The 15,803-nt window shown below is 33.2% G+C and overlaps 1 protein-coding gene across 1 annotated transcript; it reads right to left on the reverse strand.

Moving 5' to 3' along the window:
* Positions 1–14,562: 14,562 nt before the first annotated feature.
* On the reverse strand, positions 14,563–15,051 carry LOC111402664 (auxin-responsive protein SAUR21-like). The gene has a single exon (XM_023031033.1). The coding sequence runs from the start codon at positions 15,013–15,015 to the stop codon at positions 14,617–14,619; it is 399 nt and encodes a 132-aa protein (XP_022886801.1). The 5' UTR covers positions 15,016–15,051; the 3' UTR covers positions 14,563–14,616.
* Between the last annotated feature and the right edge of the window lie 752 nt (positions 15,052–15,803).

Genomic DNA, 15,803 nt, shown 5'->3' on the forward strand with positions numbered 1-15,803 from the left:
GGTAGCACTACCTATGGTCTAAGGAGTTTGTAATCCACACGAATCATGAGTTATTGAAATGTCTAAAGGACCAAGGTAAATTAAACAAAAGACATGCGAGGTAGATGGAGTTTATTGAGACCTTTATCTATATCTTCAATACAAACAAGGTAAAGATAACATAGTAATTGATGCATTAACAAGGAAGTGTATACTTCTTCTTTAAGTGTAAGGATGCTTAGGTTTGAATTTGTTAAGGACATGTATACTAATTATCCAGACTTTTCTAATATATATGTATATGTGATAAAGGTCAGTTGATAAATTTTATAAGCATGACGGATATTTTTTTTAGAAAAAATAGGTTATGTATTTCTAAATGTTATACGCGTGAATTGTTAGTACGTAAAGCACATAGTGAGGGTTTAATGGCGGCATTTAGGCATTACGAAGACCTTAGATATATTGTATAAACACTTTTATTAGCCTAAAATGAAGATAGATGTTAATCGCATTTATAGTAGATGCATTATATGTAAAAAGGCTAAGTTTAAGGTTTTGCCAGAATGTTTGTATACACATTTACCTATTCCTAGTGAACCTTGGGTTGATGTATCTATGGACTTTGTATTAAGATTTTCTTGAACTAAAAGGGGTAGGGATTCCATTTATGTAGTAGTGGGATAGGTTTAGTAAGATGGCATACTTTATTCCTTGTCATAAAATAGATGATGCCACGAACATGACTAGCTTATTCTTCAAGGAAATAGTGCAACTCCACAGGATACATAGGACATTGTGTTTGATAGAGATGTTAAACTCCCTAGTCATTTTTGGAGGTTTTGTGGAATAAGTTGGGAAGAAGAATGACCATTATGCTTCTCAATCTAATAGAGGAAGAAAGTGTGTTACATTTCACCCAGGTGATTGACCATTATGCTTCTCAATCTAATAGAGGAAGAAAGTGTGTTACATTTCACCCAGGTGATTAGATTTTGGTGCATTTGGGAAATTAGTATTTTTCGGCACGAAGGAGGTCAAAATTGTAACCGAAAGGAGATGGACCATTTCAAGTGCTTGAAAAGATCAATGACAATGCCTATAAATTGGATCTTCCAGGTGAATATAACATTTCTGCAGCTTTCGATGTTTCTGATCTTTCTCTATTTGATGCAAGTCAAGATTCGAGGACGAATAGTTTTGAAGAGGGAGGGAATAATGAGAACCATGGGATGAAGGCTAGCAAGGATCCATTGATTGTAGAAAAAGGACCAATGACGAGATCGCTAGTGAAGAAGATTAGCCATGGGATTGCTTGTCAAAGCTACATGGACCGGAGTCATTGATTGCAATGAGCAAAATATTAAGTTTCATGTTGGTCATGGAAGAACAAAGATAAATGCACTTAATTCAAGCTAAGTTAGAAAAGGCGAAGCTTGGAGTGTAACCGAAAAGCCACGCGCACAGGTGCAAAATTTCAACTCATAGGCAAATCAACTAAACGATGTGTGCAAGGGAGAATACACAATGTACGCGTGTAGTACAAAAATCTAAAGGCGGTGTTATTTTTCCTTTTTCATTTAGAACTTTATTTGTTTGATATTTTCTTGATGTTTTACATTTTAATTAGGTTTTTTTAAGTTCCCTATATATCGGGCTCATTCTTTTCATTGTAAAAGAATATATTATTATTGAGAGATTAAATCAAAGCAATGTTATTTTCTTCTTGTTCTTCATTCAACTCAATTTCGAACTTATTAAGGATTTCATATTTTTGGCATTCACCAATTTCATAGCAAAGTTCATAATTTTTGTAATGGAGTCAAATTCTTCCATAACTTTGGTTCTTTGATTTAATGAATTATCAAGTCAAGCTTCAAACCAAGATTTTAGCTTTCTTGGATTGTGATTCAATCTTTTGTGGGTTTTGGAGCCACTATTACTATGTAGGTTCACATCAAGGATACATTGATTGGATTCCATCTGTAACTAAATCATCAAGCGAAATTTGCAAATTGCAATCTATTAATTTCGAATTGAATGTTGAATTTAAAATTTTACATACTGGCTTGAAGTCTCTAGGTCCCTTATAGTTCTGTGATTGGTGCTTATATTAATGTTAGCACAGTATACTGTGAGTTTAATTAAGTAAGGGAATGCAGAATCATTGTATAAAACTTTATTAATTGATTTCAATTAGTGTTTTGCTTTAAAAGTTGAGAATGATTTCTAAACATTTTCCTGCGTTTACTATAAATTTCATAAAAGGCTCTTTTTCAAGAACATTCGAATGTTGCTAAAGAATCGAGGGAGGTTGGAAAAGAAACACAGGAAGAATACAAGAACAAGGCGTTCTTGGTGAACCATATGAGAGATAATTTCAGAAGATCGAGAACAGGTGTGAGCAACGTACGTTCCAATGGATCTTGGAGATTGTAGAAAGTAGATTAACGAGTTTAGTAGAATTTTCTAGACTGAATCGTACTGTAAGTTCATCATTGTTTATAATGGAGATTACTGGCTTGGTCCTAAAGTTTTTACCCAGTTGGATTTCTCCATCAACAATTGTTTTGTTGTTTATTGCTTTTATTTTACAAATTGTGGCAATTTAACATAGGATAGTTTGACTTATTTGATTAACCATCTAGAAACAATTAAAAAGTGACTGTTGCTTTTAGTTGTATAATTTCACACGTTAGGTCAAAATAAATTGACTAAATAGAACCTCCAAGTGGTATCAAGTAATTTTCAAGTGGTATCAGAGCCTAAAATTGATCATTAACCATATTAGTATAGATAAGTCAGTCATTATCAATTCCTCCTTATTTTGATAACGATAATTATGCGTATTAAAAGGATAGAGTAAGAGCTTTTCTTAAGTCTATGGATTAGCGTATTTAGTTTAGTATAGTAAATGATTGGACAACTCCCTCTAGCAACGTGAATGGTGTCATCACCCCCATTCCTATTGCTAATTGGTCAAAATCTAGTTTAGATTAGTACAATTGGAATAGTAAAGCCCTACATGCTTTATTTATGGAAATGTTCGCGGAAGAATTTAGGTGTGTGTCTATGTGTGAGATTCCAAAAGAGGTTTGAGATATTTACAAACCACACATGAGGGAACTCAGGCAGTTAAAAACTCTAAGTTATAGATGTTCACCACTATGTTTGAAGAGATTAGGATGAAGGATGATGAGATATTCGACTTCTATATGAGCTTGAATGACATAGTTAATTCTAGCTTTAATCTATGTGAGAGAATTCTTGAGCCTAAAATTGTCAGAAAAATCCTTAGATCCTTACCTGAGAGATTTATGCCTAAGATCACAGCTATAAAGGAGAGTAAGGATTCAAATGCTATTAAGGTAGAAGAGTTGGTGGGATCTCTTTACATTTATGAACTAACTTTAGCTAAACTTACAAAAGATAAGTCTTTGGCCTTGAACACCATTAGGGATAATCGGAATGCATCTTCTGAATTAGAGTCACCCAATTATAAAGAGTTAGCCTATTTTTGCAAAGAAATTTTGAAAAAATATTTAGAAATAAGAAGCCTCAGAAGAGACGTATAGGTGTTCCCAATGAGTCTAGAAAGAGACCTCAATCTATGAGATGTTATAAGTGTCAAGGTTTTGACCATATTCTGAGTGAGTGCCCTAACAGTAGGAAAAATAAGGATAAAGCTATGAATGCTACTCTCACTGATGACGAGTCTAACTCAGATAATAAAAGTGAGAAGTCCACTCAAGAAGATAAAGGGAAGAATATGAACTTCACTACTCAGATTAGAAGTGAATCTGATAAGGAGAATGAAAAGGTTGAAAATGTAGTGGTGAGCAATCTGATGAGGATTTTGAAGATGCTGAAGACATACATGAGGCTTATAATAAATTGTATATGGAGAGCCTTAACTACCAACAAAGCTTTGTGTACAAAAATCAAAGATCTTGAATTAGAGAAAGAAAAACAAATAGCTCACATTAGGAACTACCGTGTCCCTGAGTAAGTTAAACTCTGTAAATGAATCCTTAGATACTGAGGTTAAGAATCTAATAAGTGATCTTGAGAAGTCCTCTGAGGGACTTGATGAGCTGAGCGTTGTAAATGAGTCGATAGAAAATAAGATTAAGACCCTCATGAGCAATCTTGAGGATTCCAACACCTAATTCCTGGCATTCTCTAGTGATTCAGTAAAGCTCAATAACATCTTCGGAATGGGTAAGCCTGATGGTAATAAGTAAAGTCTAGGATATAAAAAGAAAGATCAAAATACTGCTAGTACTTCCGAGACATATTTGTCCCTATCACTGACCAGCCTAAGTACATTTCTAACTCTGAACCCAAGAATAAGGGATTCATAGGACAGAGGCCTACTAGATAGCGGGGGACCTACCAACCTACGAATAGGAAGCAACGACTACATAACCTGGGTCCTAGGTTTGTCCCTACTTGTTTCAAAGTTAGAACATATAAGATCTTGTTGTCATAAATTCATGAATAAAAATAGAAATCAGGACTTCAATAGAAATAAAAATCAGGATTTTGATAACTAGATTAACTTCTAAACTAATTAGGTGAGTCAATTAACTGAGTTAATGATACATGTGATTGGATGAATTCTTCCACTATGCAAGTTTGGCCGAGGAAGAGTGATCTGAAAAAGCTTGAAATAGATCGCGGTGATTTTAAAGATAACAGCCTTTTTATACTAAGTGATTAAGTATTTCTAGTGCATACCTGTAATTTTCATTGTGATTCATTCATTATTACAAGCATCTTATTCTTGTATGTGCTTTATAGATAGTTGTTTTATGCATGTTCATCTTCATTAGGTTTGTATTAGCACATGCATATTATTTTGATTTTGTCTGTTGGATTTTTTTTATTTTGTGTGATTGATGCATTCATGTTTTGAAAAATAAAAATAAAAATAAAAATAAAATAATAAATAATAAATAATAATAATAATAATAATAAATAAAAAAAGAGAAGTTTTTAAATTACAGCATGATATATGATATACTTGAACTTATGTGTTGTGATCAAATATGAATTTAATTGATGTACTGTAGCATATTTTTTATTGCTTTGTTTAGGTTTTATGGAGTACTTAATATAGATTCTTCATGTACCATATGCACTGCATCTACTATGATATTGTGGACTGGACTTGACCACGTGTGAGATTTTGGATGGCAGTCACATGTTGGTAAGGTGACCTTGAACATGAATGGACCTTATTTTAGTAGACTTAAGCTCAAGTATATACCCTACATGCAAAATGATCTTCTGCTAATGGTCTTATATGCTCTTATTGGTATGAGTTTCATACTTAGAAGGATAAACTTACTGAAAATGATGTCTAGCATGTTCTTTCACAAAATTAAGGTATGGAGTCCTGCTTAGAAAGGATTAGTGCACACATAGGTCACTTATACACAATTTACTCTATTTTAGTTTGAACTGTGGCACAGTTTACTTATCATTAATTATGCTTGTACATGCTATCAACTGCATCTTTGAGTTATTATGTATTGGTGTTTTCAATTGTACTTAATACAGTGCCCTTAGTCATTTGTGACAAAAAGGGTGGAGAGAGTTTGATTTGATTATAGAGCATTTGTAGTAAGGGGGAGACTAAGACAAGGCATTCTATATCAACTGCATTCCATATCATCTATATTCTTAGGGGAGATGATTGTAATTCATTCATGGAATTTCATATCATAATGCATAGTTTCTTTGAGTTTTGATGTTTGGTGATATTAATGTTTCAGTTAGTATTTTGATTAACATCATTATTACTTCTCGATCTAGTTAGCATATTTATGATAATGTGTTTCAAATTGTTATATCTCCTATATCACGTGCCTTACACTTGGTATTTAAGTTGTTGATTTCAAAAAACAGGTTTAGCAAGGAATGCAAAAGATGGACATCCAGTTTAGGTTTGGGTAGATTAGTTTGATTTTACTTTCTAGACTTGTATTATACAATTTTGTTACAGAATGCCAATGGAGAGTTTGTTAGAATTTTATTGTACTGGAAATTCTTTAGACAAAAAGGACTAGTATCAACGTTGTAAAAGTCAAGGAATCGATTGAAATATTGTATAAATGAATTAGGTATGTTAGGTTTCGAGTTTGGAACAAAGAGGAAAGAGCCACCAGATTTACGTTAGCCTATCGCCCATCTGATGCTTGAGCGGCAACAATAGAAACTCTGTCAACAATCTATCTCCTAGCTATCGCTCGAGCGACGGTGTTACATGTGAAACCTTAGTTCGCATCTTTCAAGAGTTATTCGGCACATGATACCTAATTACCTTCTACTATATATACCAAACCCTAAACTCAAAATTTAGGTGGTTGATTATTTTACTCTTTATTCATAACATTCTTTTGAGAGAAAAACAACTACTCTTCATCATTTACATCTTAAGATTCATCAATCATAATTTGGGAAAACATCAATCCAAAGCACTCAAATCCTATACACATGCAAGACGGCTCTTTCTCAAGAACATTCGGAGTTGCTGAAGAATTGAGGGAGGTTGGACCAAAAGAACGGGAAAAATAAAAGAATGAGGCGTTCTTGGTGATCCATAGGAGATAGACAATTCCACAAGATCGGGAACAGGGGTGAATGAAGCACATCCCAGCGAGTCTTGAAGATTGCAGGAAGTAAATCAATGAGTGTAGTGAAATTTTCTAGTTTGGATCGTACTGCAAGTTCATCATTATCTATAATGGACTTACTGGCTTGGCCCTAGAGTTTTACCCAATTGTGTTTCTCTGTCAACAATTGTTGTTTTGTTTATTGCTTTCATATTACAAATTATGGCAGTTAAACATAGGATAATTTGACTTGTTTGATTAACCATTTAGAAACAATTAAAAAGTGGCTTGTTGCTTTTAGTTATATAATTCTGCACGTTGGGTCAAAATAAATTGGCTAAATAACCTTCAAGTGGTATCTAACTTTCAATTTTTTATGTTTTTACTCTTCTATCCAATTGCTAGCTTGATTGTGATCATCTCCAATAGTCTACACAAAATTTAGTGTAATTTTATGCCAAATTTAGAGTAATTCGATGTAACCACTCCAATGGTCTACATCAAATTTGTTGCAATAGTACACCAAATTTGATATAGACCATTGGTGATGATTTTGCACTAAATTTTACACCATTGAATTATTTTATACCAAATTTAGTTTACAATTTATATTAATACAAAATCGTTAAATTAGAAATTATATTTAGTTAACTAAAATATTTCATTTATTAGTAAATTTGAAATTATATTTAATTAACTAAAATATTGCATTAAACATAATACTGTAAATAATGAAAATTACATTGAACGCACAAGAAAAATTACATATAACGAGAATGACAGCTTGTTTTAATTTATTGTTAAAATAAATATTACTTATTAATTGATTGGAATTTAAAAATAAATGTTAAATAAAAACAACCATCATAATAAAATAATTATGAATCAGTTAAAATCTACTAATACTAAAATATTAAATAAGGAATTAAATGGAAGAAACCATTTTTAACTCTATATTTGATGTAAATGAATAGTGTTACCCTGAATTAGTCGTAAAAAGGAAAAAAAATGCTTACATTTATATGTTGTTCCACACCCGTCTCTACCGAAAAACATGGACTGCAGAAAAGAAAAAATAAGAACATAGTAAAGGAACTTCTTTGCTAAAGGATGTGTCACAATTTTTATTTTTTAAATGGAAATGCTTAATTTGATGATTGACACGTCAATGGAGTATGCATTCAAGTTTGTTTGGTTGGGTTTGATGTAATTCGGTGTGCTCTCTCAATTCAAGTTTTCGATTATAGAAATCAGACGAGCTGACTTCATTATATGAACTGCAGTATTGAATTTAGCTCTTCCAATTAAAACCATTCTCATTTGTTTAAGTTTTCACTCATATGATATATTTTATATAATTATTTTCATCTTGTTATTGGAACGTGAAATTGATCAAAAATGGAATTACTACTTCAAATGCCAAACAAAATGATCGACAACCTAATGGGTAACACACAAAAGGAGAACTAGAAGAATGAAATATATTCAATTAATTAATTGACAAGCGCAGAAAAATTAATTAATTGAGTTACTTATTAATGGGCTAAATTAATTAATCTAATTAATTAATTAATGGACCATGTTTAATTAATTAACATTAGATCGGATTAACTTTAAGTGTTAGGCCAAGCCCATTAGGACTTTTATTAATAAGTTATTATTGAAAAATGAAACAACAGAATTATTATTTCACCAGCCAAAGAGAGAGACAGAGAGAGAGACAGAGAGAGAGAGAGAGAGAGAAATCATAATTCTATTATTCTTGTTCCGTGTGTAGATTTTCATTGTAGACTAGACAATTAGACTGTCATAGTTTGTAGATCATGATTTTTTGTGTTTAAGATTAGCAAATGAGTTTGCATAATTCAACAAAGTTATAAATCTTAATAGAGTCTTTATCTAAGCACATAACAAATCTTTTGTGTAAATTAAAATTAATTTGTTTTTCGATGTACATGATTAAGTAAATTATCAATGGTTGTATCAGAGTCTACTTTGTACTTGGAACTGTTTAACATATTTGAACAATCAACTGCAGCACATGCACACGCAACTGCAGCTGGAGCATGCTACACAGCGATAGCGAGTGTCGCTATGATATGCAGCGGCCAGTGCTGGTTGCACTTGCATGCGACGTGCAACATTGCAGTTCACAACAATGTTGGATACTATTACAAGTGTAGCATTTGGTGTTGCCAGATACCGCACCGTGCTTTCCGATGCTACAAATGTAGCGTTTAATGCTGTCAGACACAACACTGTGCTTACAGTGCGCCACGCATCACATTAGCTGGACACGATGCTGACGACAAGAAAAAAAATTTCTAAGGTCTTTCGAATCGTGTGGAAGTTTGGAGGCAAGGACTTCGATTGCAATTTGTGTAATTACTGGCCCCTACCTTCAATTTTGTTTCTTGGTCAAATTGCAATTTAAAAGTAAAGGACATGTCATGCAATTTTTGAAATTGAAGGACTAGCTTTGAATTTTAATATATGGGTCATGTTACACTTTATAAATAGTTTTAAATTTAAATATTAAAAAGGATTTTGATTTTAAATTTAAAATGGGTTTCGACCCATGCTAGCTTGTAATTCATTTTGGACTTATGAGTCCGCTATTATTTTTATTATTATGTGTCTGGGAATCCAATTTCATTTAAGCCCGTGCGTCAATTAGCATAGAATATAGGTTGTAATTAGACTAGTTGAAAATTTAAGATCAGGAGAAAAACCATGGAGATGATCATTAATGCTATGTTAATGCAATATCCTCTTGTAGCATTTGGTGTTGCCAGATACCGCACCGTGCTTTCCGATGCTACAAATGTAGCGTTTAATGCTGTCAGACACAACACTGTGCTTACAGTGCGCCACGCATCACATTAGCTGGACACGATGCTGACGACAAGAAAAAAAATTTCTAAGGTCTTTCGAATCGTGTGGAAGTTTGGAGGCAAGGACTTCGATTGCAATTTGTGTAATTACTGGCCCCTACCTTCAATTTTGTTTCTTGGTCAAATTGCAATTTAAAAGTAAAGGACATGTCATGCAATTTTTGAAATTGAAGGACTAGCTTTGAATTTTAATATATGGGTCATGTTACACTTTATAAATAGTTTTAAATTTAAATATTAAAAAGGATTTTGATTTTAAATTTAAAATGGGTTTCGACCCATGCTAGCTTGTAATTCATTTTGGACTTATGAGTCCGCTATTATTTTTATTATTATGTGTCTGGGAATCCAATTTCATTTAAGCCCGTGCGTCAATTAGCATAGAATATAGGTTGTAATTAGACTAGTTGAAAATTTAAGATCAGGAGAAAAACCATGGAGATGATCATTAATGCTATGTTAATGCAATATCCTCTAGAAATTGACAAACTAGTCTTTCTTTTGGCTCGAGAAGGCTAGGTAAAATTAAATATACTTCCATCATTTAAAATAAATTTATGATCATTACACATATTTTTGAATGATGTGTTCAACTTAACTAAAATTTATTTTTTATAAGCACACTTAAGGAGATAAATTCTAGAGGCGTGTTAAGCTAACACATAAGATGTGTGAAAATAAAGAAATGTTAGTTTATTAATCTAGGAGTTATATTACGCAAATGATTCATTAGGACTTGTTGAGTATACTTGAGGTATGCCAACAAATTGACTAGACCAAATTTTCTCTATTTATGTCGTAATCTGAGAAACGTTCTCAAGGATGAGAGAATTCTTTACCTTCTTAAGTAGTCCTTTCCAAAGACACTGAGAACTCAACCAAGGAAGAAGTGGTTGCTTACAATAACTACAGAAATGACGATAAATACTGCATCATATGTGATGCTTGTGGTTATGCCACATGAGTTGCAAAAGCAACATGAGGCTATGGATGCTTGTGTATTATGAACAATCACGTATGGAAAAATATGAGACTTCCAAGCAGTTATACCAGTGCAAAATGGAAGAAAGATCTTCGATCAGTGTTCATGTAATGAAGATGATTGGCTTTATTGAGAAGTTAGCTCAATTGGGTTCAGTGTTGGTAAGTATTGACTTGGTTCTGCAATCTCTGCCAGAGAGTTACTTATGGTTCATTATGAATTGCAACATGAATAAGCTCGAGTGCACACTTTCCGAATTGTTGAAAATGCTCAATACAGTTGAGCCCAATGTCAAAGGTAGTGGGCATATCTTCATCATTCATTATTCTAAGGGCACTAAAAGGAAACCTAATGAGAGTTTGAAAAAAAAAATCTAAGAAGACTAAGAGTAATAACAAGATAGTCAAAGTAAACAAGGACAATACCAAGTCTGATAACCCGTACTATTACTGTGGAATGAAATGTCATTGGAAGAGGCACTACAAGGCATACCTCGCCAACTTGAAGGAAAAGAAGTTTTTTAAAGCTTCCACTTCAAGTATATTGGTAATTAAGGTTAATATGTCTACTTAAATAGCTTTTTTGGTATTAGATATCGAATATGGATCTCATATTTGTATAAATATGTAGGAACTAAAGAAAGTAGACCACTGCAGAAAAGAGAAGTTGACCTACAAGTGGGGAATGGAGCAAAAGTTGCTACATTAGCTCTAGGAACATACTTCTTACCATTGACTTCAGGCTTAGTATTAGAATTAGAGACTTATTTTTTCTATCATTACCAAAAACATTTTTTCTATTTTCTATTTGGACATGAGTAGTTTCTCAATTAATATTAAGGACAATCGTTGTTCCTTTTATCGAGATAAGATCTTTTATGGTTATAGTACATTACAAAATGATATTTACATTCTTGATACTGAGTCATCTATTATGAGCATAGAAAATAAAAGACACAAAAATGACAATCTAAATAATACCTAGCTTTGGCATTAAGACTGGGTCATATAAATGAGAAACACATTTCCAAATTACATGGAGATGGAGATTTGGGATCAACTAATTTTGAATCATTTGACAAATCCGAATCACGCCTATTGTACAAGATGACTAAATTTTCTTTACTGGAAGAAAGAGAAAGAGATGTACAATTATTGAGCCTAATACATTTTGATGTATGTAGACCAATGTCAATTACTGCTTAGAGATGGTTTCTCTTACTTCATTACATCTACTGATGACCATTCTGATATGGTTATGTATACTTGATGAAATTCAAGCACGATGCACTTGAAAAGTTCAAGGAATTCAAGCTCGAAGTAGAGAAACAAATAGGTACAGGTATTCTCATACTAAGATCTAATCGAGGTGGAGAATATCTTAAAGGTGAATTTTTAAATTATCTAAAAGAGAATGAGATTCTCTAACAATGTACACTACCACATACATTGCAACATAATGGTGTATTGGAATGGAGAAATCATACACCATTAGATATGCTGAAATCTATGATGAGCCATGCAAGCCTCTCAAAATCGTTTTGGGTCATGCATTGATTGTCACATGCTACACACTAAATTGTATCTCATCTAAATCGGTTGATAAAACTCCATATGAATTATGGAAAGGCGAAAGGCCCAACTTATTTCATATTAAAGTTTGGGGCTGTGACGCTTATGTGAAGTGCACTGAATCGAATAAACTTGAGGTTAGGTCCGATAGATACATATTTGTGGGATATTCAAAAGTATTAAATATCAATTCTATAATTCCATTGAGAAGAAAGTGTTCAACTCAAGACTTATCATACTCCTAGTGAAAGAGTTTATTTCTAGAGAGTGTAATGGGAGAAAATTAGAATTTGAAGAAGTTCATGAATCCACATAAATTGTTAACCAATTAGATGAACCTACTAATCAAGTGAAAGTAAAATCAAGTGTCGACTCAAAGAGATGGCAAGAGGCCATGGAATCCGAGATCAACTCGATTTATGAAAACAAGGTTGGACCTTGGTTGACCCACTTGATGGGATGAAACTTATAAGCTGTAAATGAGTTTATAAAAAATAGGTCAACAAGGATAGAAACATCCATACATACAAAGTAAGGCTAGTAGCAAAATGATTGGAAACAAAGATAAAAAAAATTGACTTTGCTATAACCATTTCACCTATATCCATACTTAAGCCCATTCGGATTTTGCTTGTAATAGCGACATACCATGGCTATGAATTGTGGCAAATGGATGTCAAAATTGTTTTCTTTAACATGAACATGCAATAGCAAGTACACATGACACACAACTCAAAAGTTTTGAATCCAAATGTGCTTACAAAGTATGCAAGCTTGATCAATTTAAATAGGGATTAAAGCAAGCGTTTAGGAGTTGGAATCTTTATCACGATGAGACAATCAAAAGGGTTTGATTTTATCAAAAATGAAGATGGAATTGGTCCTTTGACTTGAAGTCATCATAGTACCTTATATGGGGGCAATCATACATTGGAGATGTTAGATGTAGCTTTAACAAAATTCACTAATATGACATCATTTGGGTATGTCAAGAATCATGAGAAGGTTATGAATAATCAATAGAGGATTCATAAGCTTGTCTGCATGTGTTCAAGTGTCACATTTTGGGGATCTAGAAAAAGGTTAATCAACTCAAAAGTTAAGTGTCTCTAGATCACTTGAGAAGAGTAGGGGTGGGGGACTGAAAACAATAAAGAAGAATTGTACCGTGTTGTTATCTACCTCTGAAATATATGGCTAGCCTGTATTCCTTAGGCCATGGTTGTATTAATTGGAGCTTGAACTTCTCCAATTCATAATTATGATCCAATGTCTATCAGCTCATTCTTGTCATTAAAGCATGCAAAAATTACCAATACTTTGATTCAAGATCTGATGGCCTCTATCTACCAAATGTGCTCTAAGGTTAGTGTATTAAACTCAACTCTGACTTCCCATCAGTTATTGGAGTAATTCATCAGGTTGGTTAGATCTAAAATAATAACATGCATTTCATGTGATCACACTGTACACATTGATATATTTCTATTTTGGATACAAATTTATAAATGATTTATAAATTCAGTCAAAGACAAAAATCAATTTCAACCACAAGTTCAATAATGACTCATTATTATCCACAGATTTTATGAGATTCACTATTATTCATCGTTATTAACCTTTTATAATTAAGCAAATGGAGGCTTAGTCATCCAATGATCCTGATCTATTTGAAACTAGCTAGACCATGTGAAATTGAATTCATTGTAATCTTATTTAGTCTACTTCAGATTGACCTATATTGAGCATATATATTAGGCATTAATGGATGTATGAGATTAATCTAATGTTTTAAGGTATATCCAAGATTTTTAGGGGGACCTTTTGTGTATGCGTAAGAGGTATGAGGAATAATTTGTATTCCTCTTCTGCATTATAGTGACAACTCGCAGAGATGAGCTGACAAAAATCTCAAACAGAGGGTGATTCACAATAAAATTCTGTTGCATTGTATGTTTCCTGATTGCTTTCTGACCATTTTTGCTGTCAAAAGTAAGGACTGGAGTTTAATCCCTTACAAATATGGTTCTTGAGTTGATCCTTTTGTGATAGGTCACCACCAACTTCTTACCCCATCCCCTTCCCCCACCACAACTTCGATGGTAGCTCATGTATGTGATCTATCGAATATTTCTTTCACCAATGAGTTCTATACACTTGCAAATGTGGGATCGATCTAACTGTATATATCACCGGGAAGCGGCTCCTGTGCCAGCAGGCATCGAAATGCAGGAAAAGTATTATACTTTTCTTTTTGCTGTCGAATATAGCTAAGAAAAACGAAGAGATTTCACAATTCAGCTTTGAATATAAGATGCAGAATAGAGGTAGAGGAGAAAAAAGCTGGATCAGTACTGGTTGCAGCAACTGAATTTCTTGTGCTTTCTAATTCTTACAACAATAATTAACTAACTGAATAACTAGCCCAAAGTTCTCAAGTTTTGCTAAAAAACATGGCAGTGATAAACAATTTGTTGGACCTATTTGATGAACTGCACGTATTTTACAGGCTAGGAAATCCATCCATAAATTCATGATCCATTTCAATGAGTACATCCGTTCCACATATATTATGTTGCCGAAATAAACTCTTCTACCCAGTCTCCAAAATCAAATTTCCCATTGCAGCATTCCACTGCACTTATCACTTCTTGAAACACAGTGACACAACAGGGCACAACCAGGCCATTTCTTTGCTGAAATCCAAATTCGTTATAGGCCTTCTCTAACAGTATTTTGAACAGAGGATGGGAGAGATAACCTGTTGGGACTGTGAATCTTTGACGATCCTCGCCTACGTACACTGCAAAAGTACCTATGGGTGTGGTGGTGGTTGTGGTCGGGGAGACTCCTCCTTCTTCGTCTCTGAGCAAATACTCGTGTTTTTGTGATAGCTGGCAGTCGGCATTGCCAATGGCTTTAACCTTCTTTGCTAGTTTCTTCATTGAACCGAGCTTCTTTCTCAACATTTTGTTGAATTGAGAAAAGGGTGGATGGAAGACGAACTTGACTTGCATTGAAGTAAATGGTGGTGGGAGTGGTTTTGTATTATTATTTCGTGAGGTGTAAGAGGTGGGGATCAAGCGATTGATCTTCTTCATTTACTTTGACTTATCAATTACTTCAACCAAAAAAGTAAATTTACACCATAAATAAGTGCGTTAAAAAAGAAAAAAAAAAGTACTTAACAAGTATTTCACTTCGTGGGTTGTCAATTACTTCTATCCAAAAATTTAAAAAAAAAATGAAAAATGAAAAATGAAAAATGAAAAATGAAAAATGAAAAATGAAAAATGAAAAAGAAAAAGAAAAAGAAATAATTGATTGATGCTTGAAAGAATCTGAACTATCCTTTTTTTCTAAAATACTTTTCTAAACCGGCCGGAATAATAAAACTTGGTAATTTTTAATTTATATTTTTTTTCTAGATAGGTATCGAGCATCGTTTAGTAAACATAAATTCATGATTAACTATAATAGTCCTGCCCTATGTTTGATCCAACAACCTTATTTTAAGTTAACTTTCATGGGAGAAAAAGGGTGGCGACCCTCAATTCAAAAGGGGGATTGGAATATGTATAATAAAAGTAAACAAAGATGGCAATTTTTGTACTTTTGTACGTGATTTTCCATACGAAATTGGAGTAATAGACTTATTTATTCGGTGAGAATGGTTGACGTGTGAAAAACTTCGTACACAAGAAGTCGTGTGAGTGGGTTTTAGTTCAAAAGTATACAGCATTCACAAAGAAGAATA

This window comes from Olea europaea, chromosome 10 (assembly GCF_002742605.1).
Source record: "Olea europaea var. sylvestris chromosome 10, O_europaea_v1, whole genome shotgun sequence".
NCBI lineage: Eukaryota > Viridiplantae > Streptophyta > Magnoliopsida > Lamiales > Oleaceae > Olea > Olea europaea.

Bases quoted from the DNA above. Each gene is read 5' to 3' on its own strand.
- LOC111402664 (XM_023031033.1), bottom strand. From the start codon at position 15,015: ATGTTGAGAAAGAAGCTCGGTTCAATGAAGAAACTAGCAAAGAAGGTT.